General features: G+C 39.0%; 1 protein-coding gene across 1 annotated transcript in view; it reads left to right on the plus strand.

Moving 5' to 3' along the window:
- The window catches only part of LOC121903452 (versican core protein-like), a 57,820-nt gene that overhangs the window by 2,925 nt on the left and 37,112 nt on the right, over positions 1–17,783 (plus strand). The window contains exons 2-8 of the mRNA XM_042420473.1: positions 6,691–6,753; positions 7,562–7,612; positions 10,429–10,492; positions 11,877–12,260; positions 13,597–13,771; positions 13,940–14,067; positions 15,927–16,220. Of these exons, the coding sequence (XP_042276407.1) occupies positions 7,562–7,612; positions 10,429–10,492; positions 11,877–12,260; positions 13,597–13,771; positions 13,940–14,067; positions 15,927–16,220 (1,096 nt within the window). The 5' untranslated portion in view covers positions 6,691–6,753. The remainder of the gene's footprint in view (positions 1–6,690; positions 6,754–7,561; positions 7,613–10,428; positions 10,493–11,876; positions 12,261–13,596; positions 13,772–13,939; positions 14,068–15,926; positions 16,221–17,783) is intronic.

Here is a 17,783-nt window from a genome sequence, read left to right on the forward strand (position 1 = left end):
AACGGGTGGCCGCCAGGATAATCCCACAACACGCGCTTCCTGGTTTAGTAATCCCCACAGGAATGTTACACTCTCCTCCACACTTCCCATCAATATGGCAATTTTATAAAGGGATGTGCAGATCAGTGTATGAGGATAACTTACAGATGAATGGATGACAATGTGCGATTGAGGATGAAACGTGTGAAAGATTAGGAGACTATACTGAATATTTCAGACAGTGGTTCCATTTAGAAAATTACAAAAAAACATGTTTATAGATTTAATTTTAAATATTCTAAAAATGGCATTTGTGTCTTTTTAAAAAAAAAAAAAAATTAAAAATACATTTGTATTGTTTTCATTTTCATTTTTGATTCAAACACGTATATATTTTTACTTAATTTTAAAAATGTTCTCTGGAAATGTTTTAAAAAATACATGCTGGAGAGGAAATAAGATTTTAATATGTGAAATATAATGATTAGATTATATTTACTGTTAACTGTCTCACAAGACAAAGCATGTTCATGTCAGCTTTAGACTTAAGTAAACATTTTACACTGTACATTTGCCTTTGTGACATTTTCTAAATAAACTGTCTAAGATGCAAACAACAAACCTTTATGAGAAGCATCCTTTCCCTGATCAGATAAATTCACTTGAAAGCCTGTCATTGATTTTAGACATGTGACTTGTTTCAGTCCTGAGATGTTTCATACTATACACTGGGTTTTAGATTTGTCTTAATTTAATAAAGGCATGTTTTCCCTTTAACATGCCTTTAATGTTTCTGTACTGTCGAAGCCTTTAATATTCAGATGATAGATCTTGTAGCCTGAAGAATATTGATTACTTTTAAGACTGTAATAATTAAGGAGAGACTGTAGTATTGATGTATTTCATTATGACATGAGATACCAGTTGACTGCATGTCTTAAGCTGACTTTCTACCAACACAAAAGTAAAGCATATTTAAAAAATAGGGAGATATATGAACTGCTTGAGGAAAATGAAATCTGATAACTATACCTAGCCACCTCCTACATGCCTGCTGTATCACCGTGTGCCTGTCTTTGTGTGGACATGTTTTTTATAACTCAAGAAAATGAAATGTGATAGAAACCATCCAGTTAAACAAAAAACACTCAAATCTTTCATCCAGCAGTCCGAGTGATTTGATTACATTTTTTAGCACCATGCTGCATAAAGTGACATGTCAACAAGTTCCTTCCATTTGTTGTGGAGCCAGATGGATTTTCATTGATTAACTCCCTTATTGTTGGCTTGTCATACTAGCTTTAATGACATTTTGAGTAATCAATTATTTTTAAAGTTGGTAACTAAGTTGGTGACTAAGTCCCTAATGTTTGAGTGGAAGCGGGTGAATTCCCGATAGTCTGTTGATTTTCTTCACAGTGGAGCCAGGATTTTGGAATAAAACCTTAGTTACAACCACATGGCCTTCTATCAAGCGCACTCTAGACCAAGGTGCTTAGCAGCAGCCCGTGCAGCTGAAAGGGTTATTTGTGAGACACTGTTTGTGAGAGAACAATGATGGCCAGTGCCAGCCTGAAATTAAACATTAAGTCACTTGCTTATCATCGTCACCCACTTATTGCATGCACCTGTAGGATTCCCATCATCCAGGGAAATGACAGCAGTCTTCCTGCTTTCCCGCCACAGAGCTGCAGTGAGACAGAGTGGTCTTTGTTTGTTTTCAGGCTGTGCTGTGCTCTCACCGCTAACACTGTAATGTCTGAAACAAGACATGGCTTGGCTTTACATAAGCAATGCCTGAAAACTGAAGATGACAATTTATTTGTTAAATTCTATCATCAAATACTCAATTATGAGTAATGCTAACAGTTAAGTAGTCACACTCGGAACATATTGGATCATTTGGTGTGTGTTTCCACTTATTATTATTACTCTACAGCCCTCTTTGTTACACTGTATGTGAATCAACCCAATGTTGTGATTCATTGAAACTGCAGTGACTGATGATCAGAAGAGAACTTTTTACACTACTTCATTTGTTGATTTTTTTTTTCTAACTCAGAAATGTAATCGTTTTATTGGGCTCATCATGTCAGACTGCATTACCTGTTGTTTCTTTTGCTCACAGTGGGCAGCACTGCATTTTCTGCTGGGGGCGGCACACATATGGAAGTAAAGCAGTGGGCAGGCTGTTAGATACCCAGAGAATATATTTCAGGGCAATACAAAACCAGCAGTGAGTCTTCCTGCTGAACCTCTTTGAACCGAATGTGTAAGCTTTGAGTTCTGTGGATATAGTGTTAAGTGCAGTTGTATATTTGGCGTTTGAAGACATGTAATTACTTACATATATTCAGTAAAAGCCTCATATATGTATATTACAGCCATATACTGCACATTACTTCTCTTGCTGCTTTGCTTGGTGGCATTTACTGCTGCCTTGTCCTCCACTCACATAGTCTTTTTTGCATTGGTCCTCAAGTTTTGCCAGTAGCAAAAGAGTATGCGCTTTGTTTCAACCCGGTCATTAAAACAGCCCTTTGATCATCACAAAAATGAGTGGTTTCCCTTTAAGATGCTAGTGTGAACTGATTGGCCTCATTATTTGAATTAAAGCAAATGTTCTGCAGGTTTTAAAAGGATGGTAGTTGAACATTAAGTGTGTGATAATGACAACCTGCTGCAGAGTGTGCTGGAGGGAGACTTTCTCTTCACATTGTGAAGCACTTGGTGTAGAAATGTGCCTTTTAGATATATATTTTTTTCTTTATTTCACAGTAAGTCATGCATAGATATTCCTATTCCCATTCCACAAAGCATTTTTTATGATGATTGCCACCTTTTTCATGTCTCTCTTATAATTGGAGGGGAAGGTTGAAATCTGACTCACTTTTCTGCTTGTTAAGATGATTTGTGATGTTTGCAAGTGTGTTGATATGTGTCACCATCATATAGTTGTTTCATGTTTCTGAATGAGGCACTACCTGTAGCTACTTACAGTATGTAGATGTACAGTAACATACAGTAACCACTAAGCAATTTTAAATATTATGTATGCTATCCAAGCATTTTAAGTGATGACCAAAATGGATTTTTATTTCAGTTTTACCAAAACATCCTTGAGAATTGTAATTGGAACCAAAGAAACCAAAATGACTTTCTACAGTTGAGTTGATTTTCTCTCATGGCTGGGAATGCATTATGTTATTATCTTGACTTCCTCTTGGTCAGAGACCAAAGGATTGTTGAGCTGTCCACATTGCCTTCTCTTGTGTAGGCCTAATTGCTGCCTGGCTGAGTAACTGTCTCACACACCCATTTCTTCTGTGGTTGAAGTACAGTGAGACGAATGACTCTACCAGAAATTTCACCCATAGGGGAATTTTTTAGATGTCATAGATCACACTTTGGTGATAAGTTGTCAGATATGACACCCAAGTTTAATTAGAAAAATTGTGATCCCGACTTCCTAGAGGTCATGTATGTACTGTATCAGCTGATTACAGCACAGGGGATGAGGTTAGAGAATTAAATGGGTCCCACAGTATTGCATTATACTAACTGCAATTGGCAAAGATCTATGACGTGGGAATGGTCTGTTTCTGGTTATCAAACCATTTTGTCTTTTCCTCCTCTCTCTCCCTCTCATTCACTTCCTCTGTCTTTGTTCCTTTGTCCTCCTTCCACATTAAAGTGGTTTGCTAGAAGGTGGCAGATGCAGTGATTCATAAAGGTCCAGTCTGCTGAGCTTCTCAAACAATCACAATTTAAACTATATCCTTCACTAGAGCTTTGACGCTGAGATTTGGGTTAGGTGGTTGAAGCACAGAAAATGTGTTTTTGTGTGTTACATTTAGCAGTACAGACAGGCCTTATCATCTTATCAAGTGATTCAGCCTCACCACAGTGGTGTGAAAACATGTGCTGTGATTTTATCTGTCAATTATCAGGTGATTTTCTTTAAAAGTATCTATGCTAAATTTAAGCTTGACCTAACCTAACCTACATTTTTCCTAAAAGATCCCAGCTACCATCCAATCCACTGTCTAGCTGGAGTAGGAAAGGTACCACTTACACTTTTATAAGCCTTGGAGCCTTCATCTAGTCTTGTAGTCACATGGCTACAGAAAAAAGGTGAGAAAGAGAGAAGTGTGTACAGAGAAAGAAAACACCCAGTGAATGAAGAATTTAAAGCTAGACCAGCTGAAAGATGGATGGAAAGTTGATGGCTCTCGCTAGAAACACCAATTAGTGGACAACAGGACAAACCAACGTATTGCTCTAACACCCTTCAGACTGACTGATAGTCCACCAGCTGTCTCAAAATGATTGACACCTGCCCATTGATTGACACCTGGTGCTGAGGGCTCCAGACAGTTGTGTGACTGCACACTCTTCCTCACTATGGCAGTGTCCAGCCCTTTCTTTTTCTTTTCTTTCTTTTTCCTTTCAATTATTTTTATGTTCGGAAGCATAGAAACGAGCGGGTGTGGTTGGCTGGGAAGAAGAGTGGTATTCTGCTGCTGTCTGGTTGTGTTTCTATTAAAACACAGGACATAGTTTACTGTAACAGCTAGTTGTATTTACTGTAACATCTATTTTTAACATGTTAGACTTGGCTGTAGCAAGGTTAAGTACTAGTATATCTGAACAACAGATATACTAGTAATTTCCTTTAAACCATGGCTTCTTGTTCTCATAGACCACCAGGACAGCACTAACTTGAATTAGAAAATGACTTATGTATCAACATACTGATTTTGTCAACCAAACTGGTATCAAAAATGTTGTGTGCATTTTTATGTATTCTTATCAAGTTCAATATTCCAAATATCTTAGTTGTATTTGAGTATATATTTGTTTTTATAGTGATTTAATAGGTCAAGTTTACTGTTCAAAATATGCTGTTTTCTCTGTGTTAATGTCTTCATTAATAGTTTTAAATAGCTTGATTAGTTGATTGTTCAAAAGACCAATTATGTTAAATCTGAGTCGAGACTGAGTCTAAATAGGCTCGAGACCAAGTCAAGAGTTCCCATTCAGTACACATCATACTGTTGTCCTACTGTTGTCCTTCGTACTTAAAAAGTTTGAGATGTGATAGGAATAGGAGACAACTAGTGGTGTAGTCTATCCAAATAAATAATGTATATGCTGAGAATGTATAGGCTAATTTAAATCAAAGAAGGAGAGGTTCCTACATTTGCTCAAATGTTGCGTTATTTGTTAAAATTTTGATCACAACTCTGAGTAATAAAATCTTAGAAACAAAATGTTCTTGCACAATGTTACAAGCTATTTATGGAAAAAAACAAAACAAAACCAACAATCCAGTTGGAGTCCAGTAGCTGAGAACAGTGGCTCTGACAAGTCCTCGTCAGCCTAAAAAAATCCCACATCAGTCAGGCTCTAAACTGCATGCACAAATACTTTCTTCTTAAGCTGTCTTGTATTTCTCTACAGACAATATCACTAAATATAAATATAAGTAAGCAAAACATACATTGACCTAAATTGGTTTGAAGAAACATGATTAAAATCGGTCAGTGTGCTGTCGCGTACCTCTTTTGGCCTCTCTCTAAAGCTGAAGGGATCAGCCTCGGTGGTCTGGGCCTCCACACTTGGCTCCAAAGGATCAGGGTTCACGTCTGTCCAGAGGCAACTTAATTTTCCCACATTTTCTGCTCTAAACAGGGGATTCACTCACAAAAAAATACATGCATTGCCTTACCTTGGGAAATCACAACAAGCTTTCTTGTTTTGCTCACACATTTGGCTTTTGTTTATCATTTTAATTGTACAGCTTGTTCCACACTATTATTTATTCATTCACTTTTCTCCTGAAATGCTCAGAAGAGTCATTTTGTAATCTTAGTGAGTGCAAGTTGTTGGTGTCTTTTAGTTTATTTATACAGCAAACATATCATATTGGAGGATTCCCTTTTACAGAACCAAAGAAACATCTAGATCTTGAAGGTCACTGTGAATTGTACAGTATGTAATCAATAAAACGCATTAAAATCAGAACAGCTTTTGACCTCCAGAACTGAGAGTTTCAGTAAGAGAGATCCCTTGGGGCCAGAGAAATTTAACGCTCCTTTTATGCCGTCTGAGGTGGCATGGGGCCGGAGGTAGACCACCTTTATAGGTCATGTGATATGTGGGTCATCTTGGGGCCCACGCAGCGGATCACCAGGATCAAACACTCTTTGATTGGCTCTCTGACTCATTGATTTACTGAGCACTGAAAGGCAACAGGCGATCCACAGTTACACATATAGTAGAGACTTTTTACACAGCAGTAAGTGACTTGCAACTTTTAACTTAACGATGACTCAGTTAAGAAGGTAAAGCAGTAAAATGACAAAATGATTCCCGTAACTCCAAAACTGAGTTGTCGTTAATTATGTCGGGGTCAGGTGGTAAATTCCACCCAGAATCAGGTCATTTTCAGCGCTGTGTCAAGTTTAGTTATGAAAGCTGTTACTTGGAGCTGTGTCATCAGCATGCAATCTGTCTTTGTCAGAGTCTATTATCGATTGCAATAGATGTACCTTTGTTTCCTCTGCATGCCCAGAGTTCAAACATGCCTCAAACAGCTGATACTGAAGATATGAAGAAGTCATTTTCCCAAATACTGACAACCTGTTAACTTTATCCCTCCATTTCTATCTCACCCAGTGCTTCCCTCGTCTCCTCTCTTTCTCAAAGTCCAGCCGTCCAGACCAGTCCAGCCTTGTAGAGATGTACTGGTGCTGAGCCCTGCGATGATTGGTATGGAAAAGGCACCTATACAATTTTTTACAAGGGCCCTTGGGCTACAGGGGCAACCTTTTCTGTCAGAGGCTTATCACCTCTGCTCTGACTCTCAGCTAGCGTGAGAGGCTTCAGAAGACAACACCATGATTTTGAACAATTAGAGTGTACTGCTAGAGCCAGCAGCCAGACCTGCCTGTCAGTTTTGATCCACATACAGAAGTCTATGTGTCTCTTAGAGGCTGTCATTAAGGTACACTATTAACATGGCACCTTTGTGTAACTTTCTGCGGAGCTTGTTCATGGCGTTGAACTGTTGAAATAAAAAAAGGCCTCTATGTCAGGTATGTAGAGAAAAATCTGAATTTTTTGTTGAAAAACAACTGAAAAACTGAAAACTGATTCGTTTTTGCACAGAACTAAATGAAAAAGAGAAATAGTCAATCATGCTCACCTTATAGACCTAAGTTAGGGTTATGCAGTCTTACACAACTCTGTGTTGTGTAATTATAAAGCGAAATGACAGACATACAACTCTTGGTTAAGATGTTGAAAATCTTACAGAAACCACTAAATATACAGTAAGTTAACACAAACAACTCTTGAATTATTTCCTTTTAAGGTATTCTTCCGTAGATTTATTATAGACTAGACCTCATTAAGTTGGGCTACTCTGTCTTCTTTATTAGACAGTGTGACTCAATGACTAAGGTGTCATTGGCTCAAAGGGAATTCTTTATGCTATACTCTAAAAAAAAGAAGTTTGCTCAGTATGGTTTGATTATTATATTGGTTTTTTTTTTGTTTGTTTGTTTTTGTCTCTGAGATGTCAAAGACCAACCGGAAGAGACGTGCCTTAGACCCACACTCCTTGGAGGTATAATCACTGCCAGACAGCAGATTACCTCCCACACACACACACACACACACACACACACACACACACACACACACACACACACACACACACACACACAGGCAGGCACACCTCACTCACTCAGCTAAGCCCTCCTCTCTATCTAGCAGTAACCAATCGTGGTGATTATTAAGCAAGAGTTGATAAACTGTGGTCCAGCCTCTCCCCCCTGTGGAAAAGCCAAGCACAGAGGTTTTAGTTAAGCACTATTTTCTGACTCCTCACCACTTCAGTCATGTTGATCACTGATCACTGATCACCAATTCCCATTAGAGATGATCCATTTCTATAGATATCCAAGTTTCTCCTAAACACACTCTGTATAATTTATACATGCAAACACACAATGACACTCCAGTTAAAACTTGTGTCTAAAATAACTGAACTGAACTTATTCTCAGGGCAAACTTGATTGACTTTTTTTTTCTGTGAAGTCCAGATACACATGACAGATGCGACTTCATAAATGGTCCAAATGCTTCAGTAGGATGGATGAGAAGAACTTCTTCACAGTATTGACAGAAATGTGTTGTTGGAAACAACAGTGAGTTGTGACTCAAATTTAAGAGTGAAGGACATGTCTGCACCACCCTGTTTCCATTGCGCACCCTTGGATATGACTGGCGCGCTTTAAGCAGGGCACCAATGAGAGACTTAATTAGTTGTTGATACAGCAAATGATATAAACATGACACACCTATAAACATTTGAGAAAAAATGATATAATTTATTTTACATCTGATTACATTTATGCAGCTTTGAAAATATCAGATTTAGCGTTCTGAAATGAAGATGCACTCACCCTAAAATGACGGATGTGTTACCTGTAGAAATAACCGGCGTGATGTCGGAAGAGTCTGATTGGATGAGGATGTACCTCTCAGGCATAGGGCCAAATTAAGTATATTTTCCTCCTCCCCAAGGTGTCTCATTCACTTTTCAGATGGGCACTGCCCCGCCTCTCTAACACTGACGAAATAACAGTGTGCGTTAGGCAAAATTGAACTTGTTGCTTGCCAGCACTTCACGGTTTCTGTCGCTCCGTTCAGAACCAGGATCATCCCGGAGCTGTACCCAGCAACTTTGGAGCATCAAGGAGAAGGGAAAGGCGCACCGGGGGGATAAGTGCTGTTGCGCCGATTTGGAGTGGACATATTTGGGCACTTTTTACGCACGCATGTTACGCACTGGGACTAACTGGATTTAAGGGCACACATAGTCATTTGCACATTTTATGGAATAAAACATCTTTCAACGTAAGTATTTTTTTCAGTATTTTTAGTATGAACTGAACTATGAATTGAGACTATTGCTAAAAGCCTGAGAATTGCAATTAATGCCATAGTTGGCATATTCTTTTCTCAATGTGCAACATTTTATATATTTTAATCTCTTTAAGTTAGGGTTTGGTCCAAGGGGAAGTTTTTCTCACTCGACACATTATTTAACAGGAACGCACCCAATGATGCCGTGTTGTCCTTAGTTAACCTTCACTGGTGTATCCCGCTACTGAGCGAGGCAAGCGAGTTTCCAAAATCAGCACTGCAGATTGGAGAGTACTTCGGTACTTTTTGATTCACAGCATACAATTTAGTTATCAAGTTAACAAATTAACCTGTCCACTCTTCCTTCCAGCATCCACAAACAGCAGGTGTTTCTTTGAGGGGAGAAAAAAAAGTTACAGAAACAACACCAAAACCAAAAGTCGAAATTTTAATACATTTCTCACTGGATGACAGTATCAGCATCAGCTCCCAGTGGCTGATAATTATTTGTATTTCATAGCAGGGAGCATCTTGGTGTTGCACATAAAGGACCACTGGCTCCAAAAATCTGTAACCAATTATACGCCTGTGTGATGCCCAAGTGCTGATCCTCCTCTGAATTATTCTTTTTTTCGGATTCCTAGAAAACCTTCTGCAGCTGCCTGAAGTTTGCGCACATCATTGTGTGCATTAAAAATACATTTACATCAATAAACACAGCAGAATATGTAATTCGTTATTTGACCTGATTTCTTGCTCTTATTTTCTCCCTCATTTCATTTAGTTTTCATTTGGGTGGGTCTGTTGACTGTGGATAGACGTTTGGGAGCGGTGGCAATAAAATACAATCACAGGCTGCAATATTTTAGATGATGCTCTTTTGTCATTGTCAGTTGCCATTAAATAGCAAGTGTCTCGTTTTTATAGAGAATAACAGTTTGCATCTCCCAATGTGACCCACCACTTGTGTTTATACAGTGGGGTGCAAATGAGGGCGGGGGGCTCACTGCTCTCTGTCCTCCTGTCTCCAAAAACTCTGCAGACCGACCCCACAGGAAGCTTAACCTATCAGCCCTGCCACCCACAACTTCACTGAAAACATAAGCCTATTAAATGCCATTTCAGCCTCCTTGTGTCCAATGACTTTTGAATTGTTTTACTGTTCTATAAAGTGTGGACATATTTTAATGAGGGAGCTCAATCCATTAATATCAAGAAAAAATGCTTTATAAAAGTTTATGTAATCTATGTGATCCTGGTTGAGTTTCTCATTTTCTAAAAAAGATTTTGAGCTGCACTGATGTCTGGATATTTTATATTTCTGCTTTGTTTAGATGAAGAATAGATGTTGAATTTTGCTGAAACCCATTCAGAAAAATTCTTGAATTGATGAATCTGTAACTCCCTAAGAAAGTATGGATGCAATAAAAGAAAAAAAAAGAAACACCACAAAAAGGAAATCTGTATGAATTGCTTCTTAATGCACCCTTTTTTTTTTACTTTCACCAACAGATGATACTAAATATAAAGCACATCCTGTGGTTATCTTTTCTCTGTGAAACTGCAACTGCAACAGGTAAGTCTGCCTCTTTCTCATTCTCAGTCACTTTTCTCCATCACTCTATCTTCATTTTTTAAAAAAAAATTCCTTACCTCTCTCTACCTGTGTGTTTCACCGTACATAAAGTCAATATGACATGGTCACATTCAGGTGGTGTGGTTATACTCTACCGCTTATCTGCAGCGAACTGAGTGATGTGTCAGTGTTGCCTCACAGCATTAAGGTTTTACTCTCTTCTCAAAGTAGCAGACTGTGATAAGCCCCTCACAGTCTTCTTCTTGTGAAACCTGTGAGACTCTACTCAGAGTTGAAGGTGACAGTGTTGGCAATGGAGGTTTGCATTTCGGGTCCACCCGGCCCCTCTGGCTCTCCTGGCCCCTGGTCCCTCTCTCTGTCTCTGGGTATGGATAGACACCTTTCAATTAGACTCTGTTTCCAGTCTGGAAATAACAGCTGGTCTCACCCCTCATCCTAATAAGGCCCTCTGTTAAAGCACACACAATCATGCCTCTGGGGCGGTCTCACCACTGTTTCCAGAGCATTCCCTACATTGTTCCTTGTGAACCCCCCCTCCCCCCCCTACAAAAAAGAAAAAAAAAACAAGTAAATCTTCTTCCTCTTCACAGTGCTAAATGTGATTCAGCCTGTTGCCATTCATTTGTGTCTGGCTTCCTGTCTGATATCCCCTTTGGTTTGCTTCATCACACAGAGGTGGAATGAGACTGAGATACAGTCACCAGCTTAGACAGGGCTCAGAGGGGATTAAACATAGTAACCGTTACCTTGTCTGGTTTTGCAGTAATTTAAGACGTAGGATTAATTTAATATCGATACCCATGTACACCAATGTAGGTGTCTAACATCAGAAGTACTTTTTCTGTTGAGAATAAAATAGTCATGAGAGGTGGAAGACATATTGTCCAGTGTGCTGCATGCTGATGACATATTTCACTGCTTTTTATGTGGGTCTACCTGTCATCATCAATTAGTCCTGTAGCTGAAGGAAGGATTGTTTGAGAAGGATGACTAACATACACAGAACCCAGCGGTGGCATAACATGAAGTGATGCAACCTGTTTAACCAATCACCATTAACTCAATGCAAACATGTTGTACATACATTACAGTCAGTGTTAAATTTGTTTCCACACCCATCATTTTAAGAATGAGGTTTGACTTTCCAAGAACCACTTTCAGGCCATGATGCAAGTTTTTTTAATGGTTTGGGTGTAGTTGTCACACCCTGTCAATGTAAATGAGTCAGGCAGTAAAGAGAGGATACATAAATGAAGAGAAATGAAGAGCAGCAAAAAATAATCAAAAAATACAGTTGTGAGTGAATTAATATGAATTGAAACTGTGTTTATAGTAACCCTTTTGTTTGTCTTTTGCCTTTCAGCCTCCAATGTATTATCCATAATGAGACCAGTCACTGGGTCACTCTCAGGGAAGGTAAATCTTCCCTGCTTCTTCTCTAACATCCCAACCTCAGCACCAGTCATTAGTCCCAATGGAGCAGCCATTTATACCCAAGATTACTTGCGTATCAAATGGACCAAAATAGAGGGAGAAGTGGAATCAACAGTGCTGGTGGCACAAAATGGGGTCATCAAGATAGGCTCCAGCTACAGGAACCGTGTATCAGTGCCTAGTCACCCCGATGATGTGGGAGATGCCTCGTTGACAGTGGTCAAGCTACGTGCCAGTGACGCAGGCACTTATCGCTGTGAGGTGATGTACGGCATTGAAGACACCCAAGATATAGTTAACCTCGATGTCAACGGTAAGAAGTTCATGTTATCCTTCCCAGGTCATGCTGGAATCAGACAAAAGACTCTAAAATTGCTTCTCCCAAGATACTCTCTGATTGTAGAGGGGGGTTGCAGCAAGGGCTTAATAATAGTGAAATGCAATACAAGTGATGATTGAAATGTAAACCATATGAGAGAACTATGGACGCCCTTCTGCTTGCTTTGATAGTAGCAGCTACCCAGTAGTTACGCAGAGTAACCACAGTTTTCAGTTGTTCTTATTTTAGAGGCGATGTAAAAAGAGTCAGATGAGAGTTTGGTACACTGTCCATATCATAAGTACTGCAATGTTTTAATTCCAATATTCATCTAACCCAATCACCAATTGGAGCCCAATTATAGGTGTTCCAGATGTTGGTATGGGCAGAGCAAAAGCTATGACATAACGTCATGCATCTCTGTCATCTTGGGTGCCACCTTGTCAGGGGAGATTTTTCTCTTAGTTTGGCACTCAGTGAGTGCCACCAAGTTTTTTTTCCCAAAGTCCCTCATGAAATTTACACAATTATGTATGGTTATGGTTAAATTATGTATATGATAATGTAACATTACTGCACACTCAAAGCCAAAAGGTATAGTCTCCATGGGGGAAGTTGCCAGTCCATACCTAGTGTCATTATATGTATTCTACATATTCTCACTTAAGAAGTATTCTGGGAGATATAACTCGTGTTTTGGGGATGTAAAAATCATGGGTGGGGTGGGGGGATAGTGGGATAATTTTGGTTTTCAGTGGTTTATAATCTGCACAACCTCTTTTCTAACTATCTGCAATGTTAATTAGGACCATCAATCATATCTTTTGCATCTGTTTATTGTCCATAAATATGGGGACATATTCTCACTTGAGAAGTATTCTGGGAGATATAACTCGTGTTTTGGGGATGTAAAAAACATGGGTTGGGTTGGGGGGATAGTGGGATAGTTTTGGTTTTCAGTGGTTTATAATTTGCACAACCTCTTTTCTAACTATCTGCAATGTTAATTAGGACCATCAATCATATCTTTTGCATCTGTTTACTGTCCATAAATATGGGGATTTCGGGGCTGTAGCATCATCTGCAGTTATCTTGTTCATTTGTGGTAAACTGTATTTTGCTTATCATCTTGGTTTATTGCAAAGTTCTTCTTTTCCAAATAAACTGAGACACAGTTTCACTCATGTGTGTACTTTATAAGACATTTGCCATAATTTACAGCACTGAAATTATGTTGTTAAATTACAGATTACTTTGTTCACGTTTTTGTACAAAACTTCATTATGTTTCATACTTAGGTGTTGATTGTTTTTTTACTATTTCTTGCCAGGCGTTGTCTTTCATTACCGGGCAAGCATCAGCAGGTACACTTTCGACTACCAGAATGCCGTCCAGGCTTGCCAAAACATTGGAGCAACCATTGCGACATATGACCAACTGAAAGCAGCCTATGAGGATGGCTTTGATCAGTGTGATGCAGGCTGGATTGCTGACCAGACAGTGAGGTTAGTTGGATTTAAATTCTCTGTGGTCAAGCCATGTCTTTTAAACAACACTGCTATTCAACAATATGTGTTTACTTGTTTTATGAAGTGTTGTAAAATGCTTTTTCACAAAGATAAGATGATTTGACCTATGTGTTATAATGACTCTTCAATTCTCTATCTGTACAGATACCCAATTACAAAGCCAAGGAAGGGCTGTTATGGCAACCTACTGACTAAACCTGGCATTAGGTCATATGGAACCAGGAAACCCACAGACACCTATGACGTATACTGTTATGTCGACAAACTTGATGGTAAGTCAGCCACAAAATTAGGCTTTCCTAATTCTCTAGACAGCAATCAATCAGGTGTCGTTTAGAGGCACTGACACACCCTCTGGCTGAAAAATTACCACAGTGGCAGAGCAATATTACTTTTATGACTTACAAGACTGCTGTGGAAATATACTTCTTTCATTTTATTTATTTTTATTGTGTATTTCTAACAATGTTTGACCTTTTAGGACAACATTGTCCTGTAAAAAGGGGATTAGGGTTGAAGAGAAGCTCTTAGTAATTTGACTCATTGAAATTCTCTCTCCATCATAGTGGCTATTGAAAAAGTGGCCAAAAATGTGATAATGGGTGTTTTAAATGTCTCTGGCACTACTTATGAGAAGTCTTCACTTTTCAGCCAACACTCTGTGACTGCTCATGGACTCAATTCCACTCTTGGCGGAGAGCATTTAGTGTTAATATCCCTCTTAACACTTTTAAAGCTCAGTCAGTCCTCTTGTTCTTCTTACCTGGGATTTATACAGTGCAGCCCAGAGATTCTCCTGCATTACATAATAGAAGTTTAATTTATTTTGGGATAAGTTGCAAATCAATTAGTTATGAATATGAAGACATCATTCAGTAATGTTACATTTGCATTATTAAGGTTTGAGCAGATGGAGACAACGGTGTCAGCCAGGGAACACAAGCCCCAGCCCCGTTGCCACCTGGGACAGGATTGTGTTGTGTTTATTGGCAATAGCAAGTATCAGATATTTTAAAACAAAGTCTTCGACTTGAGTAGTTGGTTCAATATTGTTTGAAGCTGAATGGAAATGACTAGTGCTATAAATGAACCATAACATACTGTGCAAGTGGCTTTAAGATACACGATAAGTTCAAATTTGGCAGGAAGCACATATTCTAGTTTGACATATAGATGAAAAAGTTTTGCTAACAGGAAACTTGTCCTTAACAATAACTTAATAGTAGCAATATCATCAATGAATTTTAAAGGGCAGAAAATGTCCATGTAAAATAGTGTACTTTGTTGAAAGTGACTGTGGAGGATCTCATGTCTCTTTTCTGCTTTTAAGAGGGAAAACATTCCTGGATAGAAGGCATCTCCTAATCTTAATGCCATTGTAAAGTCAATCAATCAATCAATCAATCAATGGGATGAAACCAATATGAGATGTTTAAAACGTTTCCCCCAAGACTAACTGAAAACATGTAGTCAGTCAGTTATCCCCTCTTGTAAAGTTGTTTGGTTTCAGTTAAGATCTTGTCTTTCTGTAGTCCGTCATTTATATTACCCTGTAAGCAAAGACAATTGTTAATAATCAGAGTGTGATGATCTTTCAGAAGGTAAGATCCTTATCATGAACAACATAAAGGAAGTAAACATAGAAGGTGTAAGCTAGTTCTCTAACCCACTGAGGGGAAAGCTAATGTCTTGAAACACAGGCAAGGCACATTGTCTGCATTGCTATCCCACCTCAGAATAATATAATGAATGAACTACTGTTGTCCTAAATATGATCAGTGGGAGATGTTTTGGGTCCATGCCCTGCACAGCTGTGACTTTTGTCAACTGTTTTTGGGCTATGTCTCTTCTAAAAGGTCAAAATGGTCTAAAATCTGAAGTTTGAGATGACTACAAATGATAAGCTTTTTAACTCTGTTTTCAGTTCAAATAACCTAAAATGAAATATGAAATTACTGTCCATCTGTTAGTGATACAGTAGCCTACGGACTGCCAAAATTGGTTGAAAGTGAAATGAACCCTGCCCTGCATGACTGCTTCAGATTTTGTTGCCATGATCACGGATGATTTGTTGCTATTTTGGCTATGAGTTAGTGTTTTTCGTTAAGTCTTCATTGCATTTTTCCATTAGGTGAAGTGTACTATGCTCCTGTGACCCGTAAGATGACGTTTGAAGAAGCAAGTGAGGAGTGTAAGAATAGGAATGCTGTTCTGGCAACCCCCGGTCAGCTTCATGCTGCTTGGCGGCACGGCCTGGACCGATGTGACTATGGGTGGCTCTCTGATGGCAGTGCACGACATCCTGTTGCCGTACCCAGAATAAAGTGTGGAGGAGGCCTTCTTGGTGTCAGAACCATGTATCGCTACAGAAACCAGACTGGCTTCCCACAACCAACTACTAAGCTTGGGGCTTACTGTTTTAAAGGTAAACTCACTCACAGGATCTTGTGGTCACTATTTATAATGTTTACAGTGTGTCATGGAACAGTGTGTTACCTGCATGTAGTGGGTCATACAGCATATATCTTTATATTTTGCTTCATAAAGACATAGTGATTGAAGGAACAGACCATTTTCTGTCAACACCAGGCCTAGACTGTAATGACCTATGATCTCATCTATGCTCCCCCACCCTTTGATTTTCTGCTTCTTTGCACCACTATACACATTCCCACATCTGAACCAACCCAACATTTTAAGATGTTTACAATCTGTCTCATCCTTTGTCAAATGTTCTGTTCACTTTGTCTCTGTTTTTTGGTATATTGTTTCAATGACAAAACATGAACAAAGCAGAGGAATTATTGTTTTATGAGCTTTGTGTGTTATGTGCCAGACTAGTCTCACTGATCGCAGTGTCCAGTTGTCTCACATTTTAGTTTCTCGCCCATTTCTGTGGCAACAAAATTAGCCAAGGGAAGGGTGAAATAGTGGTAAACTCTGTTTATTTAAAAGCAATGGGCAGACCAGTTGTTACTGTAATGGGTTGCAAGTTTGTGAACAGTCAGTGTCTGTCTGTGTTTTTTTTTTCTTTATTACTTCCAGCTGAGTTAATCAAGACTCCTTAAGCTATCTTAATATAACCTCACTAATGATATAAAACAAACTTAAACAGTTTATGTACTATTCAGGAAGTTCAAATATTCAAATTAATTGTAATTAATTAATCAAATGAGTAAGTAGGGTGTAAATAGTGTGGAAATTCATTCAAATTGTAAGTATGCATGTAAATATACTCCTTGTTGCAAATCATGGCGATTACTGACCATGGGAAGAAAGGAGAATACAGCTATGGATCTCTATAAATAGTGACACTTCGTGGTTCACTGGAAGTTAGCAGAATTAGACTAATCCCTCAAAATGTGAGTGTTCTTAACTAATCAGCATCCCCAGGGCAAAACCAAATGACAGATGATAATCACCATTTAGAGAAGCAGCAAAAGTAACTAATACCACACCTGTCAGCCCTTTTAGTCCCACTATCTAACTCCCTTTGCATCTTTCTCCTCTCATTTCCGCTGTCAGAGTTTGCCCTCTGTCATTCTCACTTGTACTTATCAGAGCAGACGTTTGGATAATGGACAAAGCTACTGCTGGACTTCTAAATTCAGTCATCCTTGGTGACCTCTGACCTGGCCTTTCCATCTTTACAAATGAGAGGTTGGACAGATAAGCCATCCCCTGCCTGGCCATTTACTGCCCCTAAGCAATGCTAACTCTCGTGGTGATAAGTCCCCGCAGAGTTCAGAGGGCACACAAACAGGCCACCCTTACCTCCTGCTCTGTGTATTCCATGTCAGCTCTCTCAGTCATGTTGTATTTACGCCCCCGTCTAAGTGCTTTTCAAGTACCCTCATTTGGTGGGACTCACTCCATCATTCCCTGCTTTCCCACTCCCAATAATATCTCAAAAGAAATATTATGTAAACTATGAAAAACTACATCAGTTAGGCTACAGAGAAAGACAGGAAGACAGAAGGTGGGTGCA

This window comes from Thunnus maccoyii, chromosome 9 (assembly GCF_910596095.1).
Source record: "Thunnus maccoyii chromosome 9, fThuMac1.1, whole genome shotgun sequence".
In the NCBI taxonomy this organism is placed as follows: Eukaryota; Metazoa; Chordata; class Actinopteri; order Scombriformes; family Scombridae; genus Thunnus; species Thunnus maccoyii.